At 54.0% G+C, this 26,957-nt stretch overlaps 1 protein-coding gene across 3 annotated transcripts in view; it reads left to right on the top strand.

Moving 5' to 3' along the window:
- Positions 1 to 26,954, top strand: part of ADGRE5 (adhesion G protein-coupled receptor E5) — a 28,682-nt gene extending 1,728 nt beyond the window's left edge. The window contains exons 2-20 of one of the 3 annotated variants that reach the window (XM_033199593.1): positions 5,674 to 5,727; positions 5,922 to 6,038; positions 7,395 to 7,550; positions 13,371 to 13,502; positions 14,107 to 14,253; positions 14,683 to 14,829; positions 14,922 to 14,968; positions 15,095 to 15,172; positions 19,518 to 19,695; positions 19,829 to 19,936; positions 20,756 to 21,021; positions 22,539 to 22,718; positions 23,910 to 24,101; positions 24,476 to 24,702; positions 24,846 to 24,912; positions 25,015 to 25,106; positions 25,207 to 25,375; positions 26,140 to 26,241; positions 26,328 to 26,954. In XM_033199593.1, coding sequence (XP_033055484.1) covers positions 5,674 to 5,727; positions 5,922 to 6,038; positions 7,395 to 7,550; positions 13,371 to 13,502; positions 14,107 to 14,253; positions 14,683 to 14,829; positions 14,922 to 14,968; positions 15,095 to 15,172; positions 19,518 to 19,695; positions 19,829 to 19,936; positions 20,756 to 21,021; positions 22,539 to 22,718; positions 23,910 to 24,101; positions 24,476 to 24,702; positions 24,846 to 24,912; positions 25,015 to 25,106; positions 25,207 to 25,375; positions 26,140 to 26,241; positions 26,328 to 26,357 — 2,489 coding nt within the window. In that variant the 3' untranslated portion in view covers positions 26,358 to 26,954. The remainder of the gene's footprint in view (positions 1 to 5,673; positions 5,728 to 5,921; positions 6,039 to 7,394; positions 7,551 to 13,370; positions 13,503 to 14,106; positions 14,254 to 14,682; positions 14,830 to 14,921; positions 14,969 to 15,094; positions 15,173 to 19,517; positions 19,696 to 19,828; positions 19,937 to 20,755; positions 21,022 to 22,538; positions 22,719 to 23,909; positions 24,102 to 24,475; positions 24,703 to 24,845; positions 24,913 to 25,014; positions 25,107 to 25,206; positions 25,376 to 26,139; positions 26,242 to 26,327) is intronic. The other 2 variants (XM_033199595.1, XM_033199596.1) reach the window with 2 other exon arrangements.
- Positions 26,955 to 26,957: the final 3 nt, after the last annotated feature.

The raw sequence follows: 26,957 nt of genomic DNA, 5'->3' as shown, positions 1-26,957 counted from the left end.
CTAGTGAGCCCTAGTGGCTCAGGAGGCTGAGGTGGGAGGACCCAGATCCCTTGAGCCCAGGAGGTTAAGGCTGCAGTGAGCTATGTTTGCACCACTGCACTCCAGCCTGGGTGACAGAGCAAGATCCTATCTCGAAAAAAAAAATAAATAAATAATAAGACCGGGTGCAGTGGCTCACACCTGTAATCCCAGCACTTTGGGAGGCCCAGGCCAGCAGATCACCAGAGGTCAGGAGTTCGAGACCAGCCTGGCCAACATGGTGAAACTCTGTCTTTACTAAAAATACAAAAATTACCTGGGCATGGTGGCAGGCACCTATAATCCCAGCCAGTCGGGAGGCTGAGGCAGGAGAGTCACTTGAACCTGGGAGGTGAGGTGGAGGTTGCAGTGAGCCGAGATCACGCCACTACACTCCAGACTGGGCGACAGTGAGACCATATCTCAAAATAAGTGAATAAATAATAAATTATGATGATTATTAAATTATGGTAAGATGCTGGTAGGTCTGGGGAATTGTCTGGGGGTCCTTAGGAGGAAGCCTAAAGGAGGAGTGACTGCCCCGCCCCTCACCCCAGGATCTCTATGCAGGAAACTGACTGCTTAGGGCTCAGCCCAGAGAATGCAAACCAGATGAAACTCAAACCAGAACAGCAGCTTCTCTCCCAGCTTCTGTTTGGGCAACTTCCAAGGCCCCAGATGGAGGCAGCCAGGCCCTGTAGCCTCACGGTGGGAGTAGAGAACTCAGCCCATGCAGAGGGGATGGGGCACAATGGAACCCTGCCCAGGGCCCTGGGAACCTCAATCCCTCAATTCCTCCTTCCCCAGCTCTTCTGTTCATTGGATTCTTCTTGATCCTTTTCTGGGCTCCAGGCCTCAGTTTCTCTATCTGTAGAATGGGCATCAACACAGCCCCTGCCTCCTAGAGTGGTTTTGAGCTTTAAAGGAGTTACCTGGGGCTTTGGGAGTTGGAGATGAATCTGCCTAGATCCTGTCCTGCCAGGGGAGGTCATTTTGTGGTCTGTTCTGCAAAGAGGAACTGGGTTCTGGCTGAGGGAGGAACTAGCCAAGCCCTGTGGCCAGAGAGGAGGAAGAGGAGAATCCTGACAGAAGCGGGGAGCATGGGCTTGGGCAGCGGGGTTTAACCCAGCTGGAAGGAGTGTGGAGGTGGGAGTGGGGATCTGTGCCTTCCACCCACCTAAGGGGTACGAAATTTGAACACAGGGGCTGAGTGGTCAGGGGACCTCCAATCCGCACCCCAAACACCCGCCCTCTGAAGCTTTGCTCACAACAACAGACCCCAAAATTCCCCTGGGAGCTCCTCCAGGGTTGAATTGGGGCAAATGAGTGGTGAGTCATTCCTTCCCTTAGGCCCAGGAAGTGACTCATGCCCAGCCGTTGTCCTGGTCCCCATCCCTCTGCCCGACACCTCCCTTCAGGTCTCCCAGATTATTGGGGTCCCCAGGATTCCCAGATCGGCAGGGACTGGACGTCCCCCCCAGCCCGCCGTGGGCCCCACCTGCTGCTCAGATCCCAACGCCCTCCCTTCCCCCGCCCTTCCCTTCTGTTTCCATCCACCCTCCTTTCTCATGGTTTTCTCTCTTCCTTGCTGTTTCTCTCTCTGTCCCACTGTTCTCTCTGTCCCATCTCCTCCTGTTTCCTCTCCTGCTTTCTATGGGCCCCTTGTTTCTCCACCTCTCTCTTTCGCCATGTAATTTCTGTCTCTCTCCATCTCTCCATGTCTCTGTCTTCTCTGTCTTCTCTTTCTCTAGCTGTCTTCTTGCTCCTCTGTCTCACTCTCTCTCTTTCTCCAGCTCTGTCTCCTTTCTCCTCTCTGTCCCTCTGTCTCTCTGTCTCTCTCTCTTTTTTCTTTTCTTTTTTCTTTCTTTCCTTTTTTTTTTTTTCTTGAGAGTCTCGCTCTGTTGCCCAGGCGGGCATGCAGTGGCAGGATCTCAGCTCACTGCAACCTCTGCCTTCTGTGTTCAAGCGATTCTCCTACCTCCACCTCCCCAGTAGCTGGGATTACAGGTGCGTGCCACCACGCCTGGCTAATTTTTGTATTTTTAGTAGAGATGGGGTTTCAGTATCTCTGTTGGCCAGGCTGGTCTCACACTCCTGACCTCAGGTGATCCATCCGCCTCAGCCTCCCAAGGTACTGGGATTACAGGCGTGAACCACCATGCACAGCCCTCTCTCTCTCTCTCTGTCTTTCTGTCTCTCTCTCTCTCTCTGTGTCTCTGTCTCTCTTTCTGTGTCTCTCTTTCTTTCTGACTCTTTCTCTCTCTCTGTCTCTCTCTTTCTCTCTCCCTCTGTCTCTCTTCCTGTCTCTCTCTGTCTCTGTCTAATCTCTATTTTCTCTCCACCTCTGCTTCTTTGTCTCTATCTCTCTGATGAACAGCAAGGAGATCCCTAGGTCCCCATCTCTGAATCCCCTGGTGATCTGAGGAGGGTCCCCCAGGACATGGCTTGGGAGGGGGAACTCCCTGAGCGCTGGGAACCGCCACTCCATGTGCACCCCAACAGGCGGCCACAGTGTCTTCCTGTGGGAGGGCGCCCAGGGGGTGAAATATCACCACTGGGTGCCAGGACAGACCGCCAGGGCTGGTGGCGGTTGTGGGTGTGGTGTGTATGCACCTGTGTCCCTGGAGGAAGTGTGGAGGTCCAGGGCATCTTAGAGCCTGGGGGATCCAACGCCGTCATTTTTTTTTTTTTTTTTTCTGAGACAGAGTCTTGCTCTGTCACACAGGCTGGAGTGCAGTGGCATGATCTCGGCTCACTGCAACCTCTCCCTCCCGGGTTCAAGTGATTCTCATGCCTCAGTCTTCCAAGTAGCTGGGATAACAGGCACCTGCCACCATACCCAACTAATTTTTTGTATTTTTAGTAGAGAGGGGGTTTCACCATACTGGGCAGGCTGGTCTTGAACTCCCGACCTCAAGTGATCCGCCTGCCTCAGCCTCCCAAAGTGCTGGGATTACAGGCCTGAGCTACCATGCCCTACCACGTCTTCATTTTTACCTAAAGAAATGAAGATGGCAGGCCGGGCGCAGTGGCTTATGCCAGCACTTTGGCAGGCCAAGGCAGGCAGATCACGAGGTCAGGAGACGGAGACCATCCTGGTTAACATGGTGAAATCCTGTCTCTACTGAACATACAAAAAGTTAGCCAGGCGTGGTGGCGGACGCCAGTAGTCCCAGCTACTCTGGAGGCTGAGGCAGGAGAATGGTGTGAACCCGGGAGGTGGAGCTTTCAGTGAGCTGAGATTGCACCCCTGCACTTCAGCCTGGGCAACAGAGCAAGATTCCATCTAAAAAAAAAAAAAAAAAAAAAAAAAAAAAGGCGGGCGCAGTGGCTCAAGCCTGTAATCCCAGCACTTTGGGAGGTGAAGACGGGCGGATCACGAGGTCAGGAGATCGAGACCATCCTGGCTAACACGGTGAAACCCCGTCTCTACTAAAAAAATACAAAAAAAACTAGCTGGGCGAGGTGGTGGGCACCTGTAGTCCCAGCTACTCGGGAGGCTGAGGCAGGAGAATGGCGTAAACCCTGGAGGCAGAGCTTGCAGTGAGCTGAGATCCGGCCACTGCACTCCAGCCTGGGCGACAGAGCGAGACTCCGTCTTTAAAAAAAAAAAAAAGAGGCCGGGCACGGTGGCTCATGCCTATAATCCCAGCACTTTGGGAGGCTGAGGCCGGCAGATCACGAGGTCAGGAGATCGAGACCATCCTGGCTAACACGGTGAAACCCCCGTCTCTACTAAAAATACAAAAAAATTAGCCGGGCGTGGTGGCAGGCGCCTGTAGTCCCAGCTACTCGGGAGGCTGAGACAGGAGAATGGTGTGAACCCGGGAGGCGGAGCTTGCAGTGAGCCTAGTTCCTGCCACTGCACTCCAGCCTGGGCAACAGAGCAAGATTCTGTCTCAAAAAAAAAAAAAAAGAAAAGAAAAAAGAAATGAAGATAGCAGGCTGGGCGCGGTGGCTTACACCTGTAATCCCAGCATTTTCGGAGGCCAAGGCGGGAGGATCAGTTGAGGCCAGGAGTTCAAGACCAACCTGGCCAACATGGTGAAACCCCATCTCCACAAAAATACAAAAAAATTAGCCAGGCTTGGTGGCGGGTGCTTGTAATCCCAGATACTCTGGAGGCTGAGGCGGAAGAATTGCTTGAACCCGGGAGGTGGAGGTTGCAGTGAGCCAGGATTGTGCCATTGCACTCCAACCTGGGAGACAGAGAGAGACTCTGTCTCAAAAAAAAAAAAAAAAAGAAGAAGAAGAAGAAATGAAGATGGCAGTAAATGCTCAGGCACACCAGACAGCAGTCATGTGGTTCATTCCCACACATACTACACTGGGGAGTGGGTGCCATCATCATCCCTGTTCTACAGAGGGAAACTGAGGCAGAGAGGCCCACTGTCTGGGATTTGAACTGTCTATTTTCTTAGCCACTCCCCACACACCCCAGGTGGGAAGAGTGGCAGCTGGAGCTGAGACCCCCCTCCAGGCTCATGGCCCTTCCCTACTTCTCAGTTCCTGAAACTCCACCCGCAAGCCGAGCTCGGGAGGCTGAGGTGGGAGGATTGCTTGAAGCCAGGAGTTCAAGATCAGCCTGGGCAACAGAGCAAGACTCTGTCTGTAAAATAATTTTTAAAATTATTTTTAGGCCAGGTGCGGTGGCTCATGCCTGTAATCCCAGCACTTGCGAGGCCGGGGCGGGCGGATCACAACGTCAGGGGATCAAGACCATCCTGGCTAACACAGTGAAACCCCATCTCTACTAAAAATACAAAAAATTAGCCAGGTGTGGTGGTGGGTGCCTGTAGTCCCAGCTACTCGGGAGGCTGAGGCAGGAGAATGGCGTGAACCCAGGAGGTGGAGCTTGCAATGAGCCGAGGTCATGCCACTTCACTCCAGCCTGGGCGACAGAGTGAGACTCAGTCTCAAAAACAAAAAAAAAAGTATTTTTAATGTTTTGACCTGGCATGATAAATTATTTTAAAATTTTTGAGTCAGGAAATGTGGCTCATGCCTGTAATCCCAGCACTTTGAGAGGTTGAGGCAAACAGATCACCTGAGGTCAGGAGTTCGAGACCAGCCTGGCCAATATGGTGAAACCCTGTCACTACTAAAAATACAAAAAATTGGCCAGGTGTGGTGGCGGGCACCTGTAATCCCAGCTACTTGGGAGGCTGAGGCAGGAGAATCACTTGAACCCAGGAGGTAGAGATTGCAGTGAGGCAAGGTCACACTATTGCACTTCAGCCTGGGCAACAGAGCAAGATTCTGTCTCAAAAAAAAAAAAAAAATTTTTTTTAGTGCACACCTGTGGTCCCAGCTACTTGGGAGGCTGAGGCAGGAGGATTGCTTGAGCCTAGGAATTGGAGACTGCAGTGAGCTATGATTGCACCACTGCACTCCAGCCTGGGTGACCAAGTGAGACCCTGTGTCAAAAACAAAAACAAAAACAATAAAAAAAAACAGCCCCTATGGGGACAGGGTGACAGACTCTTTGGCTTTGAGCATCCGAGTGGGACGTGACATCTGCCCACTCTGTTTGAACGACGGGCAGGATCTGAACCTGAGAGGGGTCAGCATCCTCCTCCCCCAAAATGCATCACCTTTACGCCTCCTTTCCCACCCTGGGATTCCCTCTGATCCCCTTTCCTTTCTCTGTTGCAGCATTCTGTGTCTGGCTGACTCTGCTGGGAGCCGAAACCCAGGACTCGGGGGTGAGTCTGCTGGGAAGCAGAAAGCACAGTCCACAGCCAGAGTCTGGGGAGGGCCCTGGACCCCGCCCATCCCCCTTCATCCCAGGGAAAGAGAGGCCTCGTGCACGGGAAACTCAGCGCCCTGCCCATCTCCCTCAGTGCCCCTTTTTGTGTATCCCCTTGCCCCTCACCTTCTGACTGTGCTCCCTGCTCTTGCAGACTGTGCCCGGTGGTGCCCTGAGAACTCCTCGTGTGTCAGCGCCACCGCCTGTCGCTGCAATCCAGGGTTCAGCTCTTCATCTGAGATCTTCACCTCCCCCACAGAGATTTGTGACGGTACAGAGGCTTGAGGGCAGCGCAGGGTACATCGAGATTATGAGGCATTGCCCAGTGCCAGTGGGGGAAAGAGGTTGTTGTTAGGGGCCACAGCCTCACATTCCAGACTATCATCATGGACAGAGAAAAGACAAAGAGGGCAGGCGCGGTGGCTCCCACCTGTAATCCCAGCACTTTGGGAGGCTGAGGTGGTCACATCGTTTGAGGCCAGGAGTTTGAGACCAGCCTGGGCAACATGGTGAGACCCTGTCTCTACGAAAAATACACAAAATAACCAGGCGTGGTGGCACACATCTGGAGTCCCAGCTACTTAGAAGACTGAGGCGGGAGGATTGTTTGAGCCCAAGGATTTGAGGCTACAGTGAGCTATGATTGCACCACTGCACTCTAGCCTGGGCAACAGAGTGAGATCTGTCTCAGGGAAAGGAAAAGGGAGGGAGGGAGGGAGGGAAAGAAAGGGAGGGAGGGAGGGAGGGAGGGAGGGAGGGAGGGAAAGAAAGGGAGGGAGGGAGGGAGGGAGGGAGGGAGGGAAAGAAAGGGAGGGAGGGAGGGAGGGAGGGAGGGAGGGAAAGAAAGGGAGGGAGGGAGGGAGGAATGAAGGGGGAAATAAGGGAAAAATATGAAGGGGGAGAAGTATGAAGTGAATAGGTGTGGCTTCCTGGGGAGAGAGAAGCTGGGAGCTCAGGAAACTGGAATCTGTGCCTCAGTTTACCCTTAAGACTGGGGAGGGGTACATTCTGGCTATGAGTTTTTTCTGCCTTTTTTTTTTCTTTTTGAGACAGAGTCTCACTCTGTCTCCCAGGCTGGAGTACAGTGACCTGATCTTGGCTCACTGCAACCTCCACCTCCCAGTTTCAAGCGATTCTCCTGGCTCAGCCTCCTGAGTAGCTGGGATTACAGGCATGCGCCACCACGCCCAGCTAATTCTGTATTTTTAGTAGAGACAGAGTTTCCCCATGTTGGCCAGGCTGGTCTCGAACTCCTGACCTCAGAGGATCCACCCACCTCAGCCTCCCAAAGTGCTGGGATTATAGGCGTGAGCCACTGCACCCGGCCGCCATGGGGTTTAAATTTCTACAAAAAGACTGGGGATGGGGATGTGGAGCTTCCTGTTCATCCCCCATCTCAGCTGTGTTCACTGTGTCCAAATCTAGGATGCCAGCCAAAGAACTGAGCTCAAGGGTGGTCTTCAGGAATGGCTTGCTCCAGCTGCAGCACAGCCTGTGCAGTGCAACTTAGGATTCTTTCCAAAAGATACTAAGCAGCAGGCCCCATGTTGGGGAGTCAGGACGGGGGTCTCTGCCCTGACGGAACTCACATCTTTGGGAGGTGACTCCCTGTCCTGTTGTGTTCCAGACATCAATGAGTGTGCGTCACCGTCGAAAGTGTCTTGCGGAAAATTCTCGGACTGCAGGAACACGGAAGGGAGCTACCATTGCGTGTGCAACCCGGGGTATGAGCTTGTTTCTGGGGCAAAAACATTCAAGAATGAGAGCGAGAACACGTGTCAAGGTAAGAACCACCCCACGTCCTCTGACTCTTCATCTGTGAGGTTTGGGGTCACCAGAGCCATTCTGGCAGCATCCAGAGAGCAGGGCCTTGGTTATAGGGTCAGTGCCTGGGGTCTGAGATGGGACAGGTGTGCATGTACCTACCCCACCACCCCAGAGAGGCAGAGTGATGTGAGGATTAAGGGCTGACTTTGGGACCAGCTGCCTAGGACAGATCCTGAAAACCAAGTGTATGACATTGGCCAGGATACTTATTCAGAAACTTCTGTCCACATGTGAGAGGTGATAACATTATCATGCTTGTAATTCCAGTGCTTTGGGAGGCTGAGGCGGAAGGATCTCTTGAGGCCAGGAGTTCAAGACCAGCCCATAGCAACATAACAAGACCCCACCCCTATAAAAGGGGAGACCAAGGCAGGTAGATTGTTTGAGCCCAGGGGTTCCAGACCAACATAGGCAAGCGGGTGAAATCCTATCTCTACAAAAAATACCAAAAAAAAAAAAAAATTAATTAATTAGCCAGGGGTAGTGGCCTGTGCCTGTAGTCCCAGCTACTCAGGAGGCTGAGGTGGGAGGGTTGCTTGAGCCTGGGAGGTCAAGGCTGCAGTGAGCCATGATCAAGCCACTACACTCCAGCCTGAGTGACAGGGCAAGATCCTGTCTCTAAAAAAAAAAAAAAGAAGAAAGAAAAAGTCAAGCCAAAGCTTTCTTAGAGGCAGGATTTTAAAAAATTAAAAACATTCAATAAAAAAAGAGGCCGGGCGCAGTAGCTCAAGCCTGTAATCCCAGCACTTTGGAGGCCGAGACGGGCGGATCACGAGGTCAGGAGATGGATACCATCCTGGCTAACACGGTGAAACCCCGTCTCTACTAAAAAAATACAAAAAACTAGCCGGGCGAGGTGGCGGGCGCCTGTAGTCCCAGCTACTCGGGAGGCTGAGGCAGGAGAATGGCGTAAACCCGGGAGGCGGAGCTTTCAGTGAGCTGAGATCTGGCCACTGCACTCCAGCCTGGGTGACAGAGCGAGACTCCGCCTCAAAAAAAAAAAAAAAGAACTGGCTGGGCACAGTGGCTCACACCTGTAATCCCACACTTTGGGAGGCTGAGGCTGGCGGATCACAAGGTCAGGAGTTTGAGACCAGCCTGACCAACATGATGAAACCCCCATCTCTACTAAAAATACAAAATTAGCCAGACGTGGTGGCGGGCACCTGTAATCCCAGCTGCCAGCTACTCGGGAGGCTGAGGCAGGAGAATCGCTTGAACTTGGGAGGCGGAGGTTGCAGTGAGCCGAGATCGTGCCACTGTACTCCAGCCTGGGCGACAGAGTGAGACTTTGTCTCAAAAAAAAAAAAAAAGATAGGTCAGGTGCCATGGCTCACGCCTGTAATCCCAACACTTTGGGAGGCCATGGTGGAAGGATCACTTCACTTGAGGCCAGGAGTTCAAGACCAGCCTGGGTAACATATCAAGACCCCATCTCTACAAAAACAAAAATATAGACAAGGGGAAGAAAGAGTCCTTATCTTTTATTTGTTTTGTTTGTTTGTTTGTTTTTGAGATGGAGTCTCACCCTGTCACCCAGGCTGGAGTGCAGTAGTGTGATCTTGGCTCACTGCAACCTCTGCCTCCTGGGTTCAAGTGATTCTCATGTCGTAACCTCTCAATTACCTGGGATTACAGGCGTGAGCCACCATGCCCAGGCTGAGTCCTTATCTTTTAAAGATTAAAAACAAAAGTAACTTTGACTTTTGTTAAATGTATGACCTTGGACAAGTTACTTTAACTTTGCACCTCAGTTTACCCATCTATAAAAGAGGAATAATGGGCCGGGCACGGTGGCTCAAGCCTGTAATCCCAGCACTTTGGGAGGCCGAGACAGGCGGATCACGAGGTCAGGAGATTGAGACCATCCTGGCTAACACGGTGAAACCCCGTCTCTACTAAAAAATACAAAAAACTAGCCGGACGAGGTGGCAGGCGCCTGTAGTCCCAGCTACTCGGGAGGCTGAGGCAGAAGAATGGTGTAAACCCGGGAGGCGGAGCTTGCAGTGAGCTGAGATCTGGCCACTGCACTCCAGCCTGGGCGACAGAGCGAGACTCTGTCTCAAAAAAAAAAAAAAAAAAGAGTAATGGCATTTACTTACAAAAGTATTAACAGGCTGGGCACAGTGGCTCACACTTGTAATCCTAGTACTCTGGGAGGCCGAGGCAGGTGGATCATCTGAGGTCTGGAGTTCAAGACCAGCCTGGCCAACATGGCGAAACCCCGTCTCTACTAAAAATACAAAAATTAGCTGGGTGTGGTGGTGCATGCCTGTAATCCCAGCTACTCGGGAGGCTAAGGAACGAGAATCGCTTGATCCTGAGAAGCAGAGGTTGCAGTGAGCCGAGGTCACAGCACTGCACTCCAGCTCAGGTGACAGAGCAAAACTCCATTTCAAAAAAAAAAATAGACTGGACGTGGTGGCTCACGCCTGTAATCCCAGCACTTTGGGAGGCTGAGGCGGGTGGATCACGAGGTCAGGAGATTGAGACCATCCTGGCTAACACAGTGACACCCCATTTCTACTAAAAATACAAAACATTAGCCGGGCATGGTGGTGGGCACCTGTAGTCCCAGCTACTCGGGAGGCTGAGTCAGGAGAATGACGTGAACCCAGGAGTGGAGGTTGCAGTGTGCCAATATTTCGCCACTGCACTCCAGCCTGGACAACAGAGTGAGACTCCATCTGAAAAAAGAAAAGCACTTGAAAGCTCCTGGCTTGCGGAATGTGCTCTATCAGCAATGGCTATTGGGGATTTTATTGTAATTCTGATCTGATGCACCCCCAGGATGGGCACTGTAGGGTGCAAGATCAGAGAGCAGCTGCAAGGCTCTAACCCTGCACAGAGGCCACAGCTTTTGCTATGGTCTTGCTTGAGGCCATCGCTCAGGCCAGGAGAAACTGGAACTCCAGGCTTTGCCTCTTTTCCAGGGAAGCTGTTTGGGCAGGGGAGGGGCTTCCAGCATCCACAGGGGCAGATGGGAGCCAGCAGTGGGCAGCTGAGAGCAACAACCCATTCAAAGAGAGGGCGTTAGTGCAGGGTACCAAGATCAGGAAGAGGAGTGGCGCAGAGGTGGGAGGTGATGAGACTCAGACTGCAGAGAGAAGAAAGGGCCCGCAGCCCAGATCCCAGCTCCACCTCTCCTGCTCTGCATTCAGGCAGAGTGCAGAGGGACGAATAGGGAGGTAAGGTGGGGGACAAGACAGAGATGCACGTACCTGGGACATGAACCTGCATGGAGCCCAGCAGGAGGCTTCTGGCCACCACACTGCTAGTCCCCAGGGGCCCTTGCAAGTGGACTTCGTGTTGCCCCATATGCATGTGACTTGGCCAGAGGACAGAGTCTTCATGTGAATTGGAAAAAGATCCCCTCTCCCAGTGGACACATTTGACAAACAAAGAGTGGACTGGTTTTCAACCCCTGCTCATCTCACTGGCCCAATACCTTTGTGCAGTGAGCAACCTGCACAACTGTACTTGGCGATCATGGTTTCCTCCCAGGGTGCCCCGGCTAGGGGTGCTGCCCACCCGCTGCTATGAGCCCCCTGCATGGGATGGTGGTTGTGGTTATGGAGGAGGTGTGTTGCTGTGTTAGAAACAGGCCTGGGCTGAGAGAAGGGGACTCAGTCAGGCAGCTGGGCAGAGACATGGACAGCAGGGCTGAGGTGATAGAGGGACCTCCACGGACATCAAGGCAGGTGATGGAGACAGCAGCCTGCTGGTTTGGAGCAGGACCTATCACCAGAGGTGAGAAGCTCAGAGGGGCCTGAGCCCCTCCCTTTAACCCTCGGCACTCCAGGCTTCACTGTTGCATCTGAGGACACGTGCACCCAATGTCACAGCCCATGGGGCTTCTGACATCCGGGCCAGAGACCTGGGGTGGCTTGCTCCACTCCTCACCCCACTGTCTCCAGGCATCTCAGGGCCATCCTAGACACCTGCTCACCCATCTTTGTCCCAACCCTGAGACTCAGGAGCCTCCACAGGGGACCACATCGGAAGCTTGGAACATCCCCCTGCCCATCTGGCATCTTATTTGCATAAAACAAAAGGGGGCCGGCACTCAGGATATTTCATGGGCTCATGACATGGCGTGGGGTGGCGCATTCCAGTGCAGTATCCATCCTTTCCGCCATCGCCGGGGACTGCCAGGATGAGACTTGCTGCCACTGGGGCTCACATGAGCTCAGCCACACCTGGAACCCCTCTGACATCTACTCCTACCATAATGAACCCCAAAACCCTGTCCAGAATCTCAGGAGGAGGAATCTCAGCCAACAACTTTGCTTGGAGAAGACGCCTCCTGACCGTCTTGCTGGCCATTTCACCCTCATCCATTTCCCCATTCAAGGCTCCACCCTCACCCACTCTGATAATTCCTGGGCCTAAACGCATCTCCAATGACCAAAGCTTGGGACGATGCTGTGGCCAGGGGTGGGCAGGGTGACATGAGCCCCACAAATGGATTCAGAGGGCCGGGTGCCGTGACTCATGCCTGGAATCCCAGCACTTTGGGAGGCTAAGGTGGAAGGATCACTTGAGGTCAGGAGTTCGAGAGCAGCCTGACCAACATGGTGCAACCCTGTCTCTACTAAAAATAGAAAAATTAGCTGGGCGCAGTGGTGTGCACCTGTAATCCCAGCTACTCGGGAGGCGGAGGCAGGGGAATTGCTTGAACCTGCGAGGCGGAGGTTGCAGTGAGCTGAGATCACATCACTGCACTCCAGCCTGGGCGACAGAGAGAGACACTGCCTCAAAAAAAAAAAAAAAAAAAAAAAAAACAGAGGATTGGATGAAGGAAGCGGCTCCAGCCTGGACTAGATGGTAAGAGAGAGTGTCACTGGGGACCATCGCCCCAGGCCTGATCCTCTCCTGAGCCCAGTCCTGGTCTGGACCACTTGGGGACAGAGATGGAAGCTTGAACCCCATTCAGCAGGGCCCACAGGTCTCCGTCCCTGGTGGACTGACAAGGGATGAGAGGACAGATACATCTGCCACCCCTCACCCATTAGCACCTGTGCCCTCTCCAGCCACAAGCCCCTGCTCACGGCCAGCTCTGCTCAGATATGGATTCTCACCACATCCTGCTATTTCCATACCCGTAAATCCCTTCCTGGGGATCAGAAAAAAGCATCTTTGTAGACTCCGGGCTGCTTGGCTGGACATCAGTCCCCACTGTCCACCCCAGCCTGGTGCCCACTGTCCAAGCAGCCCTAGCCTGTCCCGCACTCTCTCTCACTCACCCCACCCTGCCATTGCACTGCATCACGGGCGCCCTGGCTCAGGGAGGGGTCTTGGCCCAAGCCCATGAAGCTGCGCTCTCAGAGCTAGTGTGGATGGGAGAGCGCCGTTCTGCCAGGGCCACCAGGATTCTGAGAATTTGGCCAGCGAGCTGCCATCCTGGGGGAGCCAGGCCCAGAGCACTGTTGGGAGCCAAGACGCGTCCTGTCCAGGCGCACGGCATGTCCCTTGCATTTGGTTCTCAGCAAGGCCCCACCCTGGCCTTTGCTCGGAATCCTCAGGCTGGGACACACCAGCTTGGAGCTGCCCAGAAAGGCAGAGCAGAAGGGAGGACTTGGCTGCTTCCGGCCACATCTGGACAACAGAGGGCCTGGGCCACCACCCTCACCATAGGATGCCTCTGTGTGGATTGGAAAAGGGAGGATACAGTGGTGCCTTCCAGATGCTTCCGTGCCAGGAAACATGGCGGACCCTCAGCCCTGAAAGCTGCTCACAGCTACGGGCATCCTTCACCCTCTCCTTCCTCTTGCAGACGTGGACGAATGTCAGCTGAACCCAAGGCTCTGTAAAAGCTACGGCACCTGCGTCAACACCCTCGGCAGCTACACCTGCCAGTGTCTGCCTGGCTTCAAGTTCAAACCTGAGGACCCGAAGCTCTGCACAGGTAGAGGCCCCGGGAAGACGCTGTGAGGCTGGATGGGAGCTGGGGATGGAGCCGAGGCAGGTCCTGCAAAGCAGCCGAGGAGGAGGGAGAAGATCCGCAGGTTCCCACAAGGTCAAGGACCTGCTAAGCCCCTGCCTAAGGATTCACCTCCCAGGAAGGTCCCACCACACGGCAGGGAGGCGGCAGGGCCTCTGGGGCTCGGAGTGCCCTTGTGGGCCCCCAGACCTCACCCCTTCCTCGTCTGTCACGTGTGAGTGGAAGAAGGTGTCACTTCCAGTTCTGAGAAGGGGAACCTCCACTATGACCAGGGAGGGAGCTGATGAGAGGTTTTAGTTTTTAGTCATGGAAGTCCGGCTCCCATGATTCAGTTTCCCTTTTGCTTTCACCTCCTATAAACTGAGGACCATGGTCCCTGCTGTGCCCTTCTGGTAGGAAGACCATCATAAGATGCTTTGAAGGTGAAACTGAAGGTCACCAGGTGGTGACACGTGCAATAGTGGTCTTCAGTCCGGGGCAATGAAAAGACAGGGAAGTGGGTGCAGTGAGTGGAGGGCAGGCCTGGGCTGGTCAGGGACAGGGATTGACCCTCTGGCTTTGTCCTCAGATGTGAATGAATGCACCTCCGGACAAAACCCATGCCACAGCTCCACCCACTGCCTCAACAACGTGGGCAGCTATCAGTGCCGCTGCCGCCCGGGCTGGCAACCGATTCCGGGCTCCTCCAATGGCCCAAACAATACCATCTGTGAAGGTTGAGAGCTCAGATCCCACGTTCCCAGAGACCCACAAACATCTAATCACATGTTCAACGGCACCCCACAAACCAAGCGGAACGAACGCTGGAGGCGCCCGGCTGTGCCAGGCGCTCCTTCTTCTGAGGCTAGATGAGAAAAGAGCAGGGGTCCCCGGGAAGGAGCTGGGGTACTGAGGGGGGAGGCTCAGGGGGACCCCAGGCAACAGCTGATGACTCACTGGGAGGAAGACGTTTCACCGTATTCGTAACCGGCACATCTGCACGGGGCACACCTGCTGTGCCCAGGCCTCTCCACGCTTCCATAACCCAGCGTCCGCCACTCCAAGGGGGGCACTAATGCCGGGAAGAACGAGCTGGGGGCACAGACAGGAGATAGGACCCTCTCTGGGCTCGGACAGGGCCTGACCCCCTTCTTCCTGTCCTCAGATGTGGACGAGTGCAGCTCCAGTCTGCATCAGTGTGACAGTTCCACCGTCTGCTTCAACACCGTGGGTTCATACACCTGCCGCTGCCGCCCAGGCTGGGAGCCCAAGCACGGAAACCAGAAAAACCAAAAGGACACTGTCTGTGAAGGTACGACCTGACCCTAGAAGCTCCCCAACCCCCAACACACACACACACAGACACTCTCCCGCCTAATGAGCCGCTTGTCTCGTTCCCTGCAGAGATGAATTTCCCCACCTGGACCCTGCCCCCCGGAGTCCACAGCCAGGTGAGTGGCCCCCGCAGGGACGAGGCGGCAGGAACTCCATCCACACAGCACTGCATCTGTCTCCTTGTCCTAAGCTTCCCACCCGCCGTCCAGGCTCTCTGACCCCCACATCTCCTCTCTCTGCAGACACTTTCCCAATTCTTCAACAAAGTCCAGGACCTGGGCAGAGACTTCAAGACAAGCTCAGCCAATGTCACCATGCAGGTAAGGGCAGGACGCTGGGGGACCCTAAGATAGTGTAGGATCAGCTTGGGGAGGCTTCCGTGTGGCCAGAGAGAGTGCCCAACCCAAGCAGGGGCCTCTAGTCAGAGACATACATGCGCATAAGATACACACACCACATACAGTATGTACACAAACATACGTACACCTGGACACGTGAAGACGCACGCGCGCGCGCACACACACACACACACCAGGTATCATGGCAACAGAGTGCAGCACTTAAGAACCTGGAGATGGGCCACAGGAGTTCAGATCCCCCCATTGCCACTTCTTGCTATGTGATCTCAGGCAAGTGAGCCGCCCTCTTTGGGCCTCGGTTTCCTCATCTGTTTTTGGGGTTGTGGTGGGTTTTTTTTTGTTTTTGTTTGTTTGTGTGTTTTTTTTTTGGAGACAAGGTCTGGCTCTGTTGCCCATTCTGGAGGGCTGTGACACGATCATGGCTCCCTGCAGCCTCAATCTCCCTGGCTTAAGTGACCCTCCCACCTCAGCCTCCGAAGTAGCTGGGACCAAAGGCACGCACCACCATGCCTGGCTAATTTATTTATTATTTATTTATTTATTTAATATATTTATAGATGGGGGTCTTGCTATGTTGCCCAAGCTGGTCTCGAACCCCTGGGCTTAAGTGATCCTCCTGCCTCGGCCTCCCAACGTGCTAGGATCACAGGCATGAGCCACTGTGCGTGGCCTCATCTGCAACACAGGCATGAAAATAATGCCTCCTTCATATAGTCAGTGTGAAGGGTAAATAAACTAATAGCGGTAAGACTCAGAGAACAGTACCTGACACATGATAAGCTTTATAGAAAGGCTTTCCTGGCCAAGCACGGTGGCTCCCGCCTATAATCCCAGCACTTGGCCGGGCGCGGTGGCTCAAGCCTGTAATCCCAGCACTTTGGGAGGCCGAGACGGGTGGATCACGAGGTCAGGAGATCGAGACCATCCTGGCTAACACGGTGAAACCCCGTCTCTACTAAAAAAATACAAAAAGAAATTAGCTGGGCGAGATGGCGGGCGCCTGTAGTCCCAGCTACTCGGGAGGCTGAGGCAGGAGAATGGCGTAAACCCGGGAGGCGGAGCTTGCAGTGAGCCGAGATCGCGCCACTGCACTCCAGCCTGGGTGACAGAGCGAGACTCCGTCTCAAAAAAAAAAAAAAAAAAAAAATCCCAGCACTTTGGGAGGCTGAGGCAGGCGGATCACCAAAGGTCAAGAGTTTAAGACCAGCCTGGCCAACATGGTGAAACCCCATCTCTACCAAAAATACAAAAATTAGCTGGGTGTGGTGGTGTGTACCTGTAATCCCAGCTACTCAGGAGGCTGAGGCAAGAGATTCGCTTAAACCTGGGAGGGGAGGTTGCAGTGAGCCAAGATTGCACCACTGCACTTCAGTCAGGGCAACAAGAGTAAGACTTTGTCTTAAAAAAAAAAAAAAGTTTTACCATATGTGTTTAGCACCATAGAAAAATGATGTGAGCCACTTAACATCATTTTAACTTTTCCAGTGGGTAGATTATTTATTTAGTTAGTTTTAGAGATACGGTTTTGCTTTGTCACCCAGGCTGGAGTGCAGTGGCACAATGACAGCTCACTCCATTCTTAACCTCCTGGGCTCAAGCGATCCTCCCGCCTCAGTCTCCCAAGTATTTTTTTTTTTTTTTTTTTTTTGAGACGGAGTCTCGCTCTGTCGCCCGGGCTGGAGTGCAGTGGCCGGATCTCAGCTCAATGCAAGCTCCACCTCCCGGGTTTACACCATTCTCCTGCCTCAGCCTCCCAAGTAGCTGGGACTACAGGCGCCCGCCACCTCGCCCGGCTAGTTTTTTGTATTTTTTAGTAGAGACGGGGTTTCACCATGTTAGCCAGGATGGTCTCGATCTCCTGACCTCGTGATCCGCCCGTCTCGGCCTCCCAAAGTGCTGGGATTACAGGCTTGAGCCACCGCGCCCGGCCAAGTCTCCCAAGTATTAAGAGCTGAGACTACAGGTGTGAACCACTGTGCCTAATTTCTTCATTTTTTGTAGAGACGAGGGTCTTGCTATGTTGCCCAAGCTGTTCTTGAATTCCTGGATTCAAGTGATCCTCCCACCTCAGCCTCCGAAAGTACTGGAAGTACAGGTGTGCACCACCGTGCCTGTTGTCCAATAACTACACTTTATAAAGTAAAAATAAAGTTAAATTAAAGTTAAGATTGCAGGCCAGGCATGGTGGCTCAAGTCTGTAATCCCAGCACTTTGGGAGGCTGAGGCGGGCAGATCACCTGAGGTCGGGAGTTCAAGACCAGCCTGACCAACATGGTGAAACTCCGTCTCTAAAATAACAAAAAAATTAGCCGGGCATGGTGGCTGGGACCTGTAGTCCCAGCTACTAGGGTGACTGAGGCAGGAGAATCACTTGAACCCGGGAGTCGGAGGTTGAAATGAGCCAAGATCTGCTGCACTCCAACCTGGGAGACAGAGTGAGACTCAGTCTCAGATAAATAAATAAATAAAGTTAAGATTGCATTTAACCCAATAGATCCAACGTATTAACCACTTTAACATGGAATGATTTTTTGTTTTGTTTTGTTTTGTTTTTGAGACGGAGTTTCGCTCTGTTGCCTAGGCTGGAGTGCAGTGGCACCATCTCGGCTCACTGCAAGCTCCGCCTCCAAGGTTCATGCCATTCTCCCGCCTAAGCCTTCCAAGTAGCTGGGACTACAGGTGCCGCCCACCATGCCTGGCTACTTTTTTGTATTTTTAGTAGAGACGGGGTTTCTCCATGTTAGCCACGATGGTCTCGATCTCCTGACCTCGTGATCTGCCTGCCTCAGCCGCCTCAAGTGCTGGGATTACAGGTGTGACCCACTGCGCCCAACCAAAGTTACTGTTTTTGTTTTGCTTTGTTTTGTTTTGAGACAGAGTGTCGCTCTTGTTGCCCAGGCTGGAGTGCAATGGCATGATCTCGCCTCACGGAAACCTCCACCTCCCGATTCAAGCAAGTCTCCTGCCTCAGCCTCCTGAGTAGCTGGAATTATAGGCATGCACCACCATGCCTGGCTAATTTTGTATTTTTAGTAGAGACGGGGTTTCTCCATGTTGGTCAGGTTGGTCTCGAACTCCCGAGCTCAGGTGATCCACCCGCCTTGGCCTCCCAAAGTGCTGGGATTACAGGCGTGAGCCACCATGCCTGGCCGGGAATTATTTTTTTTAAACCCTGAGATATTTTGTATTCTTTTTCTTAGAATAAGTCTTTGAAATCTGTTGTGTATTTTACACTTCAGAGCAGGTTCCGATGCATTAAAAGTGCTGGACAGAGTTAGAACAGAACCTGCCGGGGATGGTGGTGGCCACCGGTAATCCCAGCTACTGGGGAGGCAGGAGGATTCCTTGAGCCCAGGAGTGGGAGCCTGCAGTGAGCTAGGATTGCCCCACTGCACTCCAGACTGGGTGACACAGCAAGAGCCCGTCTTTAAAAATAAAATAAAAGGTTGAGTGTGGTGGCTCACGCCTGTAATTCCAACACTTTGGGAGGCCAAGGTGGGCAGATCTCTTGAGTCCAGGAGTTCGAGACCAGCCTGGGCAACATTGTGAAATCCATCTCTATAAAACAGTACAAAAATTGCCGGGCACAGTGGCTCATACCTGTACTCCCAGCACTTTGAGAGGCAGAGGCGGGTAGATCATCTGAGGTCAGGAGTTCGAGACCAGCCTGGCCAACATGGTGAAACCCCATCTCTACTAAAAATACAAAAATTAGCTGGGCATGGTGGTGGACACTTGTAATCCCAGCTACTCAGGAGGCTGAGGCAGGAGAATTGCTTGAACCCAGGAGGCAGAGGTTGCAGTGATCCAAGATCGCGCCATTACACTGCAGCCTGAGCAACAGGAGTGAAACTCCATCTCCAAAAAAAAAAAAAAAAAATTACAAAAACTAGCCAGGTGTGGTGGCACGCTTCTGTACTCCCAGCTACTCAGAAAGTTGAAGTGGGAGGATCGCTTGAGTCTGGGAGGCGGAGGTTGCAGTGAGCTATGATTATGCCACTGCACTCCAGCCTGGGAGACAGACCAAGACCCTGTCTCAGAAAAAGAAAAAAAAAGAACAGAAAATCAAAACAGAGCCTGGCAGGCAGGCTGTGCCCAACCAGTGTTAAGCACTGTGATTCATACATACATGGAGGCATATACTCAATCCACCACTTGTTTTCTGGTTACTGCATGAGCTCAGTGATTCCCTTGTGCCTGTGGGTCTCCAGGGTGTCCCCTGGTGGGCGGGGGGGTGAGATCCAGGTCCTTCAGGCAACTCCTGTGGTCCCATGCTCCAGCGATTCTGTCACCCGCCACCCCCTAGAACCTCATCAAATTGGTGGACGAACTGATGGAAGCTCCTGGGGACATAGAGGCCCTGGCCCCACCTGTCCGGCACCTCATAGCCACCCAACTGCTCTCAAACCTTGAAGATATCCTGAGAATCCTGGCCAAGACCCTGCCTGAAGGCCCCTTCACCTACCTTTCCCCTTCGAACACAGGTGAGACCTTGGCCTGCCCTGCCCCAACCCTGGGCCCCACCTGGTACCCGGGAGACCTTGGCCTGCCCTGCCCCAACCCTGGGCCCCACCTGGTACCTGGGGTCCCTAATCACTACTGCCCCTCTCCCCTCAGAGCTGACCCTGATGATCCAGAAGCAGGGGGACAAGAACGTCACTATGGGTCAGAGCAATGCACGCATGAAGCTGAATTGGGCTGTGGCAGCTGGAGCCAAGGACCCAGGTAGCAGCGGCCGTCTGGAGCGGGAGTCCGTGGGAGAGACATGGAGGAGCTGGGATGGGGCCAGGGTGAGGTTCAGAATATGGAACAACTGACTGGGCATGCCTGCAATCCCAGCATTTTGGGAGGCAGACGTGGGTAGATCGCTTGAGCTCAGAAGTTCAAGACCAGCCTGGGCAACATGGTGAAACCTGGTCTCTACAAAAAATAAAACAATAGCTGGGTGTGGTGGCCTGTGCCCGTAGTCCCAATTACTCGGGAGGCTGATGTGAGAGGATCAATTGAGCCCGGGAAGTTAAGGCTGCTATGAGCTATGATCACGCCAAAGCACTCCAGCCTGGGCGACATAGTGAGACCTTGTCTTAAAAAAAAAAAAAAGGCAGGCGCAGTGGCTCATGCCTGTAGTCCTAGCACTTTGGGAGGCTGAGGCAGGTGAATCACCCGAGGTCAGGAGTTCGAGACCAGCCTGGCCAAAATGGTGAAACCCTGTCTCTACTAAAAATACAAAAATTAGCTGGGCGTGGTGGCAGGTGCCTTTCATCCCAGCTACTCGGGAGGCTGAGGCAGAAGAATCGCTTGAACCTGGGGAGTGGAGGTTGCAGTAAGCTGAGATTGCGTCACTGCACTCCAGCCTGGGTGAAAGAGCGAAACTCCGTCTCAAAAAAAAATTAAAAAAGGAACAGCTAGAAACTGACTCATCGGGAGAGGCTCCTGGCATCATCGTGGTGGGCTGGCTGAGCCTAAGTTGGGCCATCTTGGGAGGGAGGATAGAGCATGGGAGGAGGACAATAGGAGTAGGCAGCGAGCGTGTCTGTTCCCCAGGCCCCGCCGTGGCGGGCATCCTCTCCATCCAGAACATGACGACATTGCTGGCCAATGCCTCCTTGAACCTGCATTCCAAGAAGCAAGCTGAGCTGGAGGAGATCTATGAAAGCAACATCCGTGGTGTCCGACTCAGACGCCTGTCGGCCGTCAACTCCGTCTTTCTAAGCCACAACAACACCAAGGAACTCAACTTCCCCATCCTGTTCGCCTTCTCCCACCTTGAGTCCTCCGGTGGGGAGGAGGGAAGAGACCCTCCTGCCAAGGTCTCTGCTCACTCTGCTCACTCTGCTCCTTCCTCAAAGATAACCCAGGGTCTTTGCATGTGCTGGGCCCCTCCCTGTAAAGCTCTTTCCCCATGTGACTCCGTTTTTTATGATTCCGGTCTTCTCATTTGGGCCTTCCCTGACCTCATTACTTATTTACTTATTTTATTTATTTTATTTTATTTTACTTTTTGTTTTATTTTATTTTTTTGAGACAGAGTCTCACTCTGTCGTCCAGGCTGGAGTGCAGTGGCACGTTCTCGGCTAGCTGCAATCCCTGCCTCCCGGGTTCAAGCGATTCTCCTGCCTCAGCCTCCTGAGTAGCTGGGATTACAGGCGTGTGCCACCACGCCTGGCTCATTTTGTATTTTTAGCAGAGACAGGGTTTCTGCATGTTGGTCAGTCTGGTCTCAAACTCCTGACCTCAGTTGATCCACCCGCCTCAGCCTCCCAAAGTGCTAGGATTACAGGCATGAGCCACCACGCCCGGCCTTTCTTTTCTTATTTATTTATATTTTTAGACAGGAGGGTCTCACTCTGTGGCCCAGGCTGGAGTGCAGTGGCGCGATTATAGCTCACTGCAACCTTGAACTCCTGGACTCAACCATTCCTCTGGCCTCAGAGTTTTGAGTAGCTGAGGCTACAGGCATGCACCACCACTCCCAGTTAACTTTTTTATTTTTGATAGAGACAGGGATCTCACTATGTTTCCCAGGATGGTCTAGAATTCCTGGGCTCCTCCCGCCTCAGCCTCCTGAGTAGCTGGGACTTTAAGTGTGCACTACTATGCCCAGTTAATTTTAAAAAAAAATTTTTTTTAATGGAGATGGAGGTCTCGCTATGTTGCCAAAGCTGGTCTCGAACTCCTGGCCTCAAGCAATCCTCTCACCTTGGCCTTCCAAAGTGCTGGAATTACTTACAGGTGAGAGCCACCACGCCTGGCCACCTCCTAATGTACTATGTATGTTACTTATTCATTAGGTTTATGATATAATCTGCCTCTCCCACTTTTTTTTTGTTTTTGTTTTTGAAATGGAATTTCACTCTTGTCACCCAGGCTGGAGTGCAGTTGCTCAATCTTGGCTCACCACAAACTCTACCTCCCAGGTTCAAGCGATTCTCCTGCCTGGGACTCCCGAGTAGCTGGGATTACAGGTGCTTGCCACCACGCGCAGCTAATTTTTGTATTTTTTAGTAAGAGACGGGGTTTTGCCATGTTGGCCAGGTTGGTCTCAAACTCCTGACCTCAGGTGATCCGCCCACCTCGGCCTCCCAAAGTGTTGGGATTACAGGCATAGCCACTTTGCCCGGCCACCTCTCCCACTCTTATGTCAACCTCACAAGGGTAGGTGCTTGTGTCTGCGGTGTTCACGGCGTGTCTCCAAACTGTTACATTCCGTAGGTGCTCAGTCAATACTCATCTAGTAAACAAGCAGTCCTCTTGGGCTCAGTGCAAGCCCAGGACCTAAGAGTGAGCTCCAGGCCAACCTCTCTTGACCACCCCTGTCTGCCCACAGGACGTGATGCCTGGGCCACAGCAGGAGCTGATCTGTGCCTTCTGGAAGAGTGACAGCAACAGGGGAGGGCACTGGGCCACCGAAGGCTGCCAGGTGCTGGGCAGCAAGAACGGCAGCACCACCTGCCAATGCAGCCACCTGAGCAGCTTTGCGATCCTCATGGCTCATTATGATCTGGAGGTGAGCAGCTGGGGCCATCCTCAAGCGCCCACAGGTAACAAGGTCCAGCAGCAACCAGACAGGCAGCTAGTTCTCCATGGAGCCCTGCTGGTTGCTCAGATATGTCTGCATGGTTGCACAGCCCAGGTGTCCCCACATCATACCCCTCGCATCCTCTTCCTTTGGCCTCTTCTCTACAACCCAGCAACTATACATTGGGTGCAGCCAGTAGCTCCTCTGCCTGTCCATCCTGTACCAATTGTGAGATGTCAAGTAAAAGCTCCCCGTGTAGAGCATTCCAAGGGAGCACCACTTGCCCTTTTTATTTCAGACAGAGTCTTACTCTGTCATCCAGGCTGGAGTGCAGTGATGCAATCTCAGCTAGTGAGGTTCAAGGGATTCTCCTGCCTTAGCCTCCCAAGTAGCTGAGATTACAGGCGTGCACCACCATGCTTGAGTATGTTTGTATTTTTAATAGAGACAGGGTTTCACCATGTTCCCCGGGCTAGTCTTGAACTCCTGACCTCAGGTGATCCACCCGCCTTGGCCTCCCTAAGTGCTGGGATTACAGGTGTGAGCCACCATGCTGGCTTTTTAAAATTTTTTTATTTTTTATTTTATTTTATTTTTTGAGACAGAGTCTTGCTCTGTCGCCCAGGCTGGAGTGCAGTGGTGTGATCTTGGTTCACTGCAACCTCTGCCTCCCATGTTCAAGCGATTCTCCTGCCTCAGCCTCCCAAGTAGCTGGGATTACAGGTGCACGCCACCATGCCCAGGTAATTTTTGTATTTTTAGTAGAGGCGGGGTTTCACCATGTTGGGCAGGCTGGTCTTGAACTCCTGACCTCAGGTGATCCGCCCACCTCAGCCTCTCAAAGTGCTACGATTACAGGCGTGAGCCACCGCACTCAGCCTGGAGCACCACTTTCTGTATGTGACTTCAGTAGGATCCATAGTTAAGCTGGGCCTTGTCAAAAACTGCAATTAGGCGGAGAAGGGGGGCGCCTGTGGTCCAGGCCAAAGGCCCAGCAAGCACAAAAATGTGAAATCCCTAGACTCCCCTGCCAGCTGGTAAGTGTGGCCAGATCTAGGAGGGACAAGGGAGGCGGTCAGAGAGGTGGGTCCGTCAGAGTGTTGGCGGAAAAGGGACCACAAAGAGGGCAGGAAGGCCTCAGGCCCTGAAGAAACCCTGAGCACCCGGTGCCACTCCTAGGACTGGAAGCTGACCCTGATCACCAGGGTAGGACTGGCGCTGTCACTCTTCTGCCTGCTGCTGTGCATCCTCACCTTCCTGCTGGTGCGGTCCATCCAGGGCTCGCGCACCACCATACACCTGCACCTCTGCATCTGCCTCTTCGTGGGCTCCACCATCTTCCTGGCCGGCATCGAGAACGAAGGCGGCCAGGTGAGGTCCCGCCCGGCTCCCACCTGAGCCCTGGGGTCAGGGAGGCCTGGAAGGGGTTATTCCCGCCCACTCCCGGGGCTCGGTCGGGTAGGCGGGCCCTGGAGGCATGAGGCCCCGCCCCTGCCCGGGATCTGGCCCCGCCCGCCGGGGGGGTCGGGTTCTCTTTAAAGGGCGCTGGCCTTGGAGCCGCCTGGCCACGCCCCGAGTCCCCGCTCGCTTCTATAAGCGTTGTTGGGGATGAGCCCCGGAGGGGAGCCTGGCCCGGCTCCAGACCCGCCCACGCTTCGGCTGTGGTCCCGCCCACTCTCGGGCCCTGGCGCCGCATGCCCCGCCCCACGCTGACATCGCCCCGCCCCTCCGTCCCCGCCCCGCAGGTGGGGCTGCGCTGCCGCCTGGTGGCCGGGCTGCTGCACTACTGCTTCCTGGCCGCCTTCTGCTGGATGAGCCTCGAGGGCCTGGAGCTCTACTTTCTTGTGGTGCGCGTCTTCCAGGGCCAGGGCCTGAGTACGCGCTGGCTCTGCCTGATCGGCTATGGCGTGCCCCTGCTCATCGTGGGCGTCTCGGCTGCCGTCTACAGCAAGGGCTACGGCCGCCCCAGATAGTGAGTGCAACGAGGTGGGGGCAGGGGGAGGGCAGGGTGCTAGGCCAGGGGCTCACAAGCAGTGCCACGCACGATATCCGGCTGCCCTCGGTTCTGCTTCTGGCTTCCTGGGGCACTGATGGGACCCCTCCCTTACCTTCCAGCTGCTGGCTGGACTTTGAGCAGGGCTTCCTCTGGAGCTTCCTGGGACCTGTGACCTTCATCATTTTGGTAAGTGCCCACTCTCCCTCCACCAAAGCCCAAGCGCCATGGGCCCAGGCCCGCCTGGACCATCGCTCTTGCCCTCTAACCCACAATCTGCTCCCCGCCCAGTGCAATGCTGTCATTTTCGTGACTACCGTCTGGAAGCTCACTCAGAAGTTTTCTGAAATCAATCCAGACATGAAGAAATTAAAGAAGGCGAGGTGAGAGGAGGGGCTGGGAGGACTTAGAGGCAGGGCCGGGGTGAGGGGCATGAAGCTGGAGGTGATGTGGGGGCCCACGCTGCAACCCCCCTCCCCGCAGGGCGCTGACCATCACGGCCATCGCGCAACTCTTCCTGTTGGGCTGCACCTGGGTCTTTGGCCTGTTCATCTTCGACAATCGGAGCTTGGTGCTGACCTATGTGTTCACCATCCTCAACTGCCTGCAGGGCGCCTTCCTCTACCTGCTGCACTGCCTGCTCAACAAGAAGGTGGGGGCCTGGGCACAGTGGCACACACCTGTCATCCTCCCACCTACTTGGGAGGCTGAGGGGGGAGGACTGCTTGAGTCCAGAAGTTCCAGACCAGCCTGGGCAACATAACCAGACGCTGTCTTTACAAAAATTTTCAAAGATAGCCAGGGTGAGGCCAGACAAGGCGGCTCACGCCGGTAGTCCCAACACTTTGGGAGGCCGAGGTGGGCAGATCATCTGAGGTCAGGAGTTTAAGACCAGCCTTGGCCAACGTGGTGAAACCCCGTCTCTACTAAAAATACAAAAATTAGCCGGGCACGGTGGCACATGCCTGTAGTCCCAGCTACTTGGGAGGCTGAAGCAGGAGAATCACTTGAACTGGGAGGCGGCAGTTGCAGTGGGCCAAGATGGCACCATTGCACTCCAGCCTGGGTGACAGTGAGACTCATCTCAAAAAAAAAAGATAGCCGGGTGTGGTGGTGAATACCCATAACCTCAGCGAGACTCATCTCAAAAAAGAAGATAGCCGGGTGTGGTGGTGAATACCCATAATCTCAGCTTCTCGGGAGGCTGGGGCAAGAGGATCACTTGGGCCCAGGAGTTCAAGGTTGCAGTAAACTATGATAGTGCCACTGCACTCCAGCCCGGGAGACAGGGGCACCCGATCTCAAAAAAATAACCAAACACAAAAACACCAAGGTGGGGCTAAGGGCAGAGCATGGGGAGGAGCATGCACGGTCCCAGGGCCTGCTCCTGCCCTGACCCGGTGTCTGGGCCGGCAGGTTCGGGAGGAATACCGGAAGTGGGCCTGCCTAGTTGCCAGCGGGAGCAAGTACTCAGAATTCACCTCTACCACGTCTGGCACTGGCCACAATCAGACCCGGGTAAGGGGCTGCGCCTAGGGCGGGTGTGTGGGCAGGAAGGCACCAGGGGTGGCAGTGCTCAGGCCTCACTGGGCTCTCCTCTCCAGGCCCTCAGGGCGTCCGAGTCTGGCATATGAAAGCACATGGTTCATGGACGGTCCAGCAGCTCCTGTGGCAGCAGCTTTGTACACGAAGACCATCCATCCTCCCTTCGTCCACCGCTCTGCTCCCTCCACCCTCCCTCCCTAAGCCCCATGTGTGCCACCAGGAGGGTGTGGCAGCTATAGTCTGGCACCAAAGCCCAGGACACCCAGCGGGGTGGAGCCGGAGCCACTGGTCCTGCTGCTGGCTGCCTCTCTCCTCCACCTTGTGACCCAGGGCAAGTACAGGGGCTGGCCCAGGGCTGCAGCGTGTTGCCCTGGCACCTGGGGCCAGTACTCAGGACAAACTGAGGGCTCTTGTCCCAGCCTGGACTTTTCCTCTCATGTCTGCTGCAGAACTGAAGAGACTAGGTGCTGGGGCTCGGCTTCCTTGTTAAGCTAAGACTGATGTCAGAGGCCCCATGGCAGGGCCCCTTGGGGCCACTGCCTGAGGCTCACGGTACAGAGGCCTGCCCTGCCTGCCCAGGCAGGAGGTTCTCACTGTTGTGAAGGTTGTGATGTTGTGTAATGTGTTTTTATCTGTTCAAACTTTTCAATGTTGACACTTAAAATTAAACACATGCATACAGAAGATGG

Source organism: Trachypithecus francoisi, unplaced genomic scaffold, assembly GCF_009764315.1.
Source record: "Trachypithecus francoisi isolate TF-2019V2 unplaced genomic scaffold, Tfra_2.0 Lachesis_group5, whole genome shotgun sequence".
NCBI lineage: Eukaryota > Metazoa > Chordata > Mammalia > Primates > Cercopithecidae > Trachypithecus > Trachypithecus francoisi.
This window is presented reverse-complemented; position numbering and strand designations above follow the sequence as displayed.